This window comes from Vigna angularis, chromosome 4 (assembly GCF_016808095.1).
Source record: "Vigna angularis cultivar LongXiaoDou No.4 chromosome 4, ASM1680809v1, whole genome shotgun sequence".
NCBI lineage: Eukaryota > Viridiplantae > Streptophyta > Magnoliopsida > Fabales > Fabaceae > Vigna > Vigna angularis.
The window spans coordinates 33379736-33389670 of record NC_068973.1 but is presented as its reverse complement, the minus strand read 5'-3'; the positions used below and the strand labels follow the sequence as shown (position 1 = coordinate 33389670).

Sequence of the window (9935 nt, the reverse complement as noted above, 5' to 3'; positions counted from 1 at the left end):
ATTTCCAATAAATGTTACTTTTAAAAAAAATTACAAATAAACATGAACAATAAAGCTATTAGCTTCGAATTCTTAAAAACTAATTTTTTCGTATAGGTTTCTATCAATAATTGTTTAATCAAGTTTCTTAAACATTGTTAATAAAACCCTTTCAAAATTTTCAACTTTTAAAACCACAATACTGTAATTCTTTACCATCTTTATATTATTTGTAAAATAAAATGGTGAATATTATTTATTTACTAACTATTTTGCTGTTGAAGGAATAAAAAGAATTATCATATTAATACGTTTTAAAAAAATCAATTGAATATAAAAATAAAACCGAATAAAATAAACAATAAGAATAAATGTAAAAAAGGCGTGTATAAAAGTTAAAAAGCTAGATATTAGAAAAACAGTTGTTGTTGTTGTAACGCAATGAGTAGACGGAACAATTGGAGTACACGAAACCCATCTTCGTAGAATTGTGTTGTATTTGTATTCAAATGGAATCTCTTCTTTGGTTTCATTGACAAACCACGCACGGCCCAGAACTCCGTCGCCATCTATCGCCGTCGTGTTCGTCACCGTCGTGGTCGCCGCCTCCTAAAACACGGCACAACGAATCCAAAGTAAAGACCGTGTTTGGAAGCATTTAATGTAAATCCCATGGGTACCAACCCTCTCTCTCTTCATTAAACTACGCAAATGGATCTCAAAGCTTCGGCGGATCCGGACCCGGACCCGCTTCGCGTCAAGAGGAAGACCCTTGAGGCTGTGCTCTTGCAGTGTCAGAGAGCTCTCGAATTGATCAACGCTGCTTCTCCTTCATCTTCTGCTTCTGCTGAAGTCGAAGAAGAGGATTGTCTGGCTGACAGCGAAGCTGAGGCCATTGCGTCTACCGATCCTCTTGACGACCAGGTAGTTCTTCTTTCCCTTCTAGGGTTTCGGTTTGTACGGAATTTTTATTTTTCTTATCTTCCAATATGACATGGCATATCAATATCACTCTTCTGCTGTTGACAGCATTCATGACAAAAATTTGTGTTGTTGAATTTACGTTTATTTGCTAATACCGTTCTAGTGGTACAAGCGCTTTATCATTGTGGATTTTCTAGTCCGTGTTGTGTTGTGTTGCTTGGGACTTTGATTTGGTCATCGGATGCTTTGGTAGTAGTGTTCATACGGGGTCAAAAGGACAGTTATAAAATTAGTTTTTTAGTATTTAAAAATAGAATAGAAAATTTGGACAAAAACTTAGATACACTTCCATAGGTATTTCTCACGACAGAAGGGAAACCTTTATTACCTGAGTTACAAAGGTGAAACTCTAATTTTTACTAGATTAACGCCAAAAGCGACTAAAGACTTGCGTATAAGTTTTGTTTTAGAAATTCTTCATTACAGACTTTAGGATATTGTTACGGAATAATTGTTAATAGTATGATTTTAGAACCACCTTAATATGGGTAGTTATGGATATAACTGAGCTGATTATTCTTCCTAACACCACAGCCCATGTGTCTCAATGCAGTTACGTGATATGCTCAAATCAAGAGTTGAATGCCCTGCCTTTCTTCAAAAGTTGGAGTGTGCTCAGGCATCAGTTTCGCAGAATATATATGGTATCTTCTGCATTTTGGTGATTTAAATCAATGCTTTCTCTCCATTGTTTCAAATTTAGAATGATAATAAAAGAAAAAAGTGATTGGTTGTGGCAGAAGAAGGTAATTCTTGGGATTTGGTTGGTGAAAATGATCTCTGGGAAGGCCAACGTGATGACTTAGACCAAGAAGATTATGTACTTGTTAGACAAGAGGATGTAGTTGAGGGCATCGCATGCTTCATGGCTGCATATTTGCTATCAATTAAGCAGACTAAGGTATGTGATATGTGTGTACTTATTGTTCAGTTGCTCTATACTGTGTGTACGTGTTTTTGCTTTTCTCTTGAAAACTGTGAGAATCCTTTTCTTTTGCTCCAAACTTCAATGTACACTGGACTTTTTTCTTTGCTGTATCTGCTTATACCTCCAAATATGCGAATTCCAATTGGGGGAAATGATTTGTATGTTTCTCGAAAGCTTTAGGGGAATTTTCTTTTCAGATCATCTTTAAAATTCTCTTTTGTATGTGTTGTCATTCATGTTGTGCAGAAACGTGTACAAATCATGTCAAGTCGATTATGTTTATGTGAAATGGGAATAGAAAACATTTAAAAAACAATGGATACGGATACAGTGAGGATGTATATTAAATAAAATACTTCATGTCAACTTTTTTTTATACTAAAATAAATAGCAAGGCAGTGCTCGAATAGTCTCAATTACTTAATTTACAGGCCTTTTCCATAGTCTGCTTCTCTGTAGCCCTTCTTATTCATGTGTTGGGCTACAATCACTTGCATTTTGTAATAAGGAATGTCTTTCTCTTCTTTGGCTGGGAATATTGTTGTTTTATGAAATCCATCTACAATCAGTTGCAGTCAACATATTCTACCTAATGGATTTGAAATTTCTTTGTTCTCTCATTGATTTCTTTGCTCTTTGTAGGATTTAACACCGATTCAACTCCAGGACGGTGAGTTTGTTGGCATTCTTCTTAGTATATACCTTACTTTTGTTATTCTTCCATATGTATGTGTGATAAGCAAGAAATAACCCTTTATCATATTGAGATAATTTTGTATGATCTTATTGAGACAAGTTCATTGTAAGTTAGCTAAAACAATGGTAAATAATTTCTGACTATTTATGGTTTGTATGTTCTGTTAGCGCTTAGCAAGACATTTTCAGCGAAAAAGAAAAAGGGAAAGCTACGAAAGGCTTGGGATGGGAGCAAAGTTATTTATAACGTTGCATCGTGGGGTGCTACGGCCATAGGGTAGGTGGTTACTCCAACCCCATCCTTTTTTCATAATTAAGGAATGACTTGCATTAATAATCTTAACATATATTGCCCTTCTATTTACCTGCTGTACCTAAAGATTGCCTTGTGTGTCATCTTTATAGTTATCATAGTTGTTTTTTTACATCTGGTATAACAAGAAAGTCGTTCTAAGTTAATTTTGTCCTCTTTTATTGGGCTGATAGTTTCATTTTTGCATTTGAAATTCTTTACAGGATATATCAAAACCCTGTTATTATTTCGGCCGCAACTAAAGCATTCTGGACTTCTTGCCATGTTATATCGAAGCTTCTCTGATTTGCTGCTTGGAGCAAAGTTGTGATGTAGTTAGTAATTTAACTCTTGTTCCGCTGCAATTTACTTGACGCCTCGGATTTCAAAATCAATTTCTTTGCACAACAAATCAATTGATTTAGAAGAGTTTGACATTGTAAATATCAATTGATTTCAACAGAGTTTGACATTGTAAATATTTCTATTCAAATGTTTCCGCCTGTGTTCAAAACCTTAAACATAATCTCCCTTCACGTCTGAGAGCCTGGCTTATGTTTTTTCTCGCCGATTTTAATTGAACTCATTCCATATTCCGCCACACCTTATTTTGTGCTTTAACTTCGTTGAACTGATGTGATTCTGGCACTCTATAGAACGTTATTCGTAAGAATTATGTCAGAATTTTGCTTCCGTAAACATGTTTGGTTGTGATTTGCAAATTCAAAGAACGAGATTGAGATGTGTGCTGTTTATCCTCAATCATGTTTTTTCCTTTTTGAAATTGTCTCGGCGCATTAAATCTCTAGTCCCATTGCTTTTAATAGGTATAATCTAAAATCGTGTGCAATGCATGGCGCTTTCTTAATTAAAAAATGGGTTGTATATTTTTTTAATAAATTTTCTTATGGTGAAATTATCGATTCTTATGACTTAGCAACTAACATTTAATTAGCAATTAGTTGTATGATTTTCTAAATATGGCAAGTTCTTTTATACTTGTGCAGGTCTCTTTACTTTTTAAGCTTAGGTAAACTAAAATTACTAACTACCTTAAACTTTAATGAATTTTTACTTCCACCCTTAACGTGCAAATAGAATTTGAGAATGAATTTTTATACTAGTCATGCTTTTCAACTAGTTTTAATAAAACATTTATAACTTTTTAACTTATCTTTTTTAATTATTACATCATAATATATATATATATATATATATATATATATATATATATATGTGTGTGTGTGTGTGTGTGTGTAATTTAATTAAAAATTAAGTAACACGATTGATCAATATTATCTTAAATTTTAAAAGTTATTATTAAATAACCGCAATTTCTTTTAAAATGTGACTTGGAATGAACTGAAAGAGTAAAAGAGATTAGAAAGTTAAACTGTGAATGAGGATAAAATCTAGGAGTTCGATCTTTTGGTAGTGGTGTTTGATTTTTTGCCGGATCAGGTGCTATGGGGCATAGGTTGTTGATCTGAATATTCTATTTGAGAAACCGAAAATGGGGTACGTTTGTTTCAAGTAGCTATTTCATGATGAATCTGGCTGATCTTCTGTATACGATATTATTGTATACTGCCGGATCAGAATAAAACTGCCACTATAAAATACTTTTGCATACCGTATGTAGTAATGATTACCTCAAAGTCATTACGATGGTAAACTATAATTGAATAACAAAATAAAATCATTTCATACTATTCCAGGCACGAAATATTGGCCTCCCCTTCTTTTCCAGATCATGCCTTTAAGTCTGCATAACCAGCTACTGCTACTGGTCACACAAAATATTTTTAATTTTGTTACTGGCTAGCAGACTGTTCCAAAGAGCTGCCCTAATCCCATCACCAAAAATGTAGGCAGCAAAAAGAACAGTTTATTAAATTATATTTACCCACTGGGGTCTCCAGCTGGTTACATGTAGTTTCAATTCAGCACACCAGCACTCAACACTATCAAGAATGTCTTAACAGAAATCTCCACTTCCGTTAATGATAGAGATTGAACATTGAAACTAAATTATTGCAGGCAACTTCTCTTCTAATGATCCGTATTCAAACCCAACCAACTGTAACATGATGAATTTCGTTTAGTCTAACTCAAGCATACGATTCATCAATGCTACATTCCCCAAGAAAAACCTTGATGCTACGAGGTGATCCACAGCTGCCTTCAGCAATTAGTGCTCTGTCATTGGCGGCCATGTGCGCAATAATCTTGTAAATCATTTCAATCTGCGTACAAGTGAAAAATGTTACTGAACTTCTCCTATGATTCTTAATAAACAGAGTAAGGAGGGATCATTTATTTACATCTTCAGGAGCATGGCAACGGTCAGCTACTTCTTCTAGTGTCAATGGTTCAATGGGATCTTTGCAGCTGAAAACAGAAACAAATAAAACATTATCTAGTGATATAGCTTACTAAATATATATATATATATATATATATATATATATATATATATATATATATATATATACCAGGATGCAAAAACAAATAGAGTCCGTATTCTAGACATATATTGGCCCTTTGATTATTATCCTTCACAAATAATTGCAGACATTTTCAGTGGGATGGCCATTTCGTGCTCACCATAACAAGAGTGGCCTGGCCATCTTACTGAATGGAAAATCAAATCCACTGAAAACAACTCGTATATTTTACTAGTTAAGACCCAAAGAACCTTGGCACTTAGCAAACATTATACCTTGCCTCATTTAGCACTGCTAACACTCGCTTCTGAAGTGCCAGTACTTCACCAGCTGCCTTTTTACCAGCCTCCACACCTAAATATTGCCATAGTTCAGACATAGATGTGGCTCAATGCTAAAACGAACAGCATAATACACTTCCATATATAAATTCAGTATTCTTGACTCAATTTCAAATCATTAATCATTCAATCCCCCCAATACAGGACAGGGTAAGAAATTCTATATCCGACATTGTCAAAATAACAATTACTGAATGTTGAAAGTCCTATGTCGACTAGAGATAAAACCAATTTAGAGTATATAAGTGGGTACAAAACCTCATCTTACCCGGTTTTGTGAGATTGAGTTAGGTTTAAAGTCCACTTTTTAACACTGGAAATACAGAAACTTCTAGGACAAGTCAAATAAATTATATTTTACCAGGTTGATGATAAGCATTTATGTTGATAAGGGATGCATAAATTCCAACTGCTCGTTCGTAGAGTGCAATAAGAGCACCAACTGTTCTTGGTGTCACTTCTTGTACAGATACTGTGATGGATTCTCTGTCATTAGCATACAGAGCTGACCTTGTTCCCTATAGAAACTCCAATTTTAACATGAGGTGGAAAACAACCTAACACTACAAAATTCGGTAAGGAATTATGTTTTGATTAGTAGATCGTACCTGTAGCATACCAAACAAGTAGTCACCACAAGTAACACCAGGTTCAAGTTCCCAGTCATGACCTGGAGGTCTATCACGTAGCACCTCAATGAATGTAACAAAGAAATTGTGTACACCCTCCCTCAATTGTTGGATGTAGCTGCAAGGGGGTAAATGTTTAGTAGAAAGAAATCAATAAACTAAACTTATAATGATTAAATATGAAAACTCACGCGTGTTGATCAGTGCTTCCTTTATTTCCATAAACACTAATTCCTTGATTAACCTGTAATATCCAAATGTTAGATTCTGGTATATCATTAACTTGTGAGGGATCGAAACAATAAATGTGATACAACAGCATGGCGGATCCAGTGTTATAGGAAAATTAAGATCAATTGTTAACAATGTCTGGTCAAGTTAGTCATGTCAAATGTGACTAAAGGGGGCTCCACAAGAAAGCATAACAATGTATACATGACACCAACACAAGCCAAGAATTAAAAATAACAGCATAGAGTTCATTAGGCTACTTCCTCATGCAGGCACAACTGTGATCTTCATTAAAAGAGACATAAAAATTAACTCAAAAAGGCACGACAGAGCACAGAAATGTTATTTAGTTTGATGCACATAAGAAGAGGACATACCCTATTACCATCCAAGTCAAACTCCTTGCCTAGAGATTCCATGACCAGCTGCTGCAAGTATCTACTGAATAATAACAGACTATCCTTGTATGGAAGAATAACCATATCCTACAGAATAAGGAGGAAAAGTAAACAATGAGATAGTCAAATAAAAGAGAACGTAGATGGTAAAATATCACAATTCCCACCTTAGATCCTACACCGTCTGTAGCCCAATACCAACATAAAGCCAGCAGAGCTGCAGGGTTATTCCTTAACTGCACAAATGCATATATTAATCAGAGTTGTAACTAGTTTCACACATATTTCCACAAACTTCAAACTCCAGAAACATATAAACGTATTTGTAACATGAAGAATCAATATGTGTAACATAGGTATGGCATTGGCAAGTTATTAAGTATGAGCAAAGTCTCTGTAGAGTACAAGTATTATCATACATGAAAATCATCTGACCCACAATTATGAAACTGAAACTAATATTTAGATGAAATACAGCAAGAAAAAAGATGATTAATAATTGATGTATACCACAGTGCTTCTATTTGCTTCATCCATCAATGATGCGCCAGCAAGCATTTCTCTGATATCAATGCCCTAAATTAAAAGAATTGTAAGAAAACACATAATATCAAATGTATAAAAATAAACAATTAATTTACATTTATGGACACTTACCTGAAGGGCTGCTGGAAGCAGGCCAACTGCAGACATCTCTGACGTTCTGCCTCCCACCCAATCAAACATAGGGAATCTAGCTAACCAGCCTTCAATTCTGGCAGTGTTATCCAACAAAGAATTTTCTTGTGTTATAGCAACACCCTGCATTATTATAGCATACATTAGCAAATTGTAATAATTTCACAGAACTGAAACTGAACTGACAGCAGATATGCAAATGATGCAGGGTCAACAGCATTCAAATTTTCCCAGAACTTCAGGAAAAAAAAAAGTTTAAAGCAACTCCGGAAGTTTGAGCCATTGCTGGACAGTGTAAGCAAAGCTATGAAAATAGTAAGTATAGCTGAAAGAAAATTGAAATTTTGAGAATCCACATATTGGTAACTGCAGATCAATCCATACACAAGTAGTTTCTTCAAACTCAAAACTATCACGATTGTAGCACAATAATACTATAAGCTATCTGAACTTCTGTTTCAAACATAATAGTGTATTATAATATGGGGAAATAAAAATTATATAAAAAAGTGAAAACCTGAGATTAAACCTGTTTCGGAAAATTCAAGCCTGCTTCACGAAAGGCCTTCTGAACTTCCAACAAACCATTCCTAGTCTCTGGGGTACCTCCACTCTAAAGATAAGTGAAATGTTCAAGTCAGAATACACCTTTCACGCACTGATGTAAGCATCATAGTAAATAAAATGCATAGTCTCCACAAAACCTTTGAAATCACAATCACAAGTGTTGAGGCTAGCTCTGGCCCAAGCTGCGCAATCTGATGATCAATTCCAGCAGGATCCGTGTTGTCAACAAATCTTATCTGTGTGGTATACAAGCAGAAGAAGGCAACACCGTCATTAAATGCTTACAGAAAAAACCAAATTCACGAATGACAAGCAAATTATATCAGAAAATCTTAGAACACCCAGGCATCATAGTTTCCAACCAATTTTCATGTGATAGTACACAGTTAAGCTTTTCAATTTACGAGAAAGAATCAATATATGTGAGGTAAAGATTAGTCGAGACCTCAGTGTTCTTGGTCCATGCAATAATAATAGGTACCTTAAGTGGAGGATTATCAGGAGCCAGTGCCTCTGCAACAAACTGTGGTCCAAGAGCAGAACCTCCAATTCCGACAGACAGTATTTGAGTAAATCGACCCTCCGGTGACGAAGGAGGTTTAATCTGCCAAAGTACACATTGATCCCAAAACCTTAACACCTCAACAAAATCCAAGACTTCAGATACACAAAGAGAGGAAGGTGAAGCTACTGAACTGACCTTACCACTAACGACGTCGTTAGCGAACTTGGAAACAGCATCGAGGGTGTTCTCAATCTGCGTCTTCAGGAATGAGTTGGGCGCGCGCTTAGGGTCCCTCAACCAATAGTGCCCCACCATGCGTCCCTCATCGGGATTCGCGATCGCACCCTTCTCCAACTCTTCCATCGCCTCAAACGCCTTTCCAAAATGGGGCTCCATTTCCCTTACGAACTCGTCCGTGAACCCGACCCGACTCACGTCCAAGTAAAGACCCAGTTCTTTATGCTGGTACAACCAATCCACGTACCTCCGCCATAGCGCACGTGGATCTTTCTCCAACCCCTTCTCCGCCGCCGCTGCCGCCGCCGCCCCGTCTGAAACCTCCCGAGCCACTGCGCGCGGCGTGGCGAGGCTTAGGGTGCGATCGGCGCGGCGCGCGTGGAAGGAGACGTGATCTTTGCGGAGAGGTTGGGTCAACGGCGGGGTTTGGTTTGGGAATCGTTTGAGAGAGGGGGAAGAGGTGTAAATGCCTGAGATTGATGATGCCATAGTTTTGGGATGAATGTTGAAAGCTGAAAACAAGGGTTCACGTTAAGGTTGTTAGGAGCATGATACCTGGGAGAATGGAACAAACAAATGTTGTTGAAGAAGAGAGTGGTTTTTGTTTTAGTTGAACTTGAAGAAGTTGTTTTTGTAGTTCTGTGTGCTTTCTTTGTGATATTCACCACACGCACGCGCCGGTTGTTGTGTAGTGTAGTGGCACTTCCTATGTTGGCCCCTGAAGCTAAATTCATTTTCTTCAGCTTCTCTCTTCAGTTAAAATAAACTCAACACATTTTTCACTCACACGTGCTACGGTCCAAGGGATTTACTTTCATATCTGTAATAATCATCGTAAAGGTATATCATATGATATTGATATCACATCGCAGTCCATGTGGAAAAATATATACATTTTTTTTTATAATTTAGCATCCATTATTAATGTTTTTATTTTCTTCTTCTTAAAACTGCTTCAACCAAACGGGGCCTTGTCTCTGTCACCAGTGAGATTGAGAGCACAAAGTTCTTTTCCTTCAAACA

General features: G+C 36.3%; 2 protein-coding genes across 3 annotated transcripts; one reads left to right on the top strand and one right to left on the bottom strand.

Moving 5' to 3' along the window:
• Positions 1-397: 397 nt before the first annotated feature.
• LOC108330031 (uncharacterized) lies at positions 398-3400 on the top strand. 2 transcript variants are annotated; one of them, XM_017564477.2, is made up of 6 exons: positions 398-903; positions 1517-1607; positions 1707-1864; positions 2534-2561; positions 2756-2864; positions 3104-3400. In XM_017564477.2, exons 1-6 carry the CDS (start codon positions 691-693, stop codon positions 3183-3185), a joined length of 681 nt encoding a protein of 226 aa, XP_017419966.1. In that variant the 5' UTR covers positions 398-690; the 3' UTR covers positions 3186-3400. The 2 variants fall into 2 exon arrangements, with proteins under 2 accessions (XP_017419966.1, XP_017419965.1); XM_017564476.2 differs by having other exon boundaries at positions 399-903; positions 1704-1864.
• A 1347-nt stretch (positions 3401-4747) lies between these two features.
• On the bottom strand, positions 4748-9680 carry LOC108331544 (glucose-6-phosphate isomerase 1, chloroplastic). The gene is made up of 14 exons (XM_017566292.2): positions 8871-9680; positions 8652-8774; positions 8308-8406; positions 8133-8216; positions 7583-7726; positions 7436-7501; positions 7093-7161; positions 6905-7012; positions 6488-6540; positions 6276-6414; positions 6029-6185; positions 5602-5680; positions 5204-5270; positions 4748-5125 (listed from the first exon to the last, which is right to left on the bottom strand). The coding sequence occupies exons 1-14, from the start codon at positions 9399-9401 to the stop codon at positions 4991-4993; spliced, it is 1854 nt and encodes a 617-aa protein (XP_017421781.2). The 5' UTR covers positions 9402-9680; the 3' UTR covers positions 4748-4990.
• Between the last annotated feature and the right edge of the window lie 255 nt (positions 9681-9935).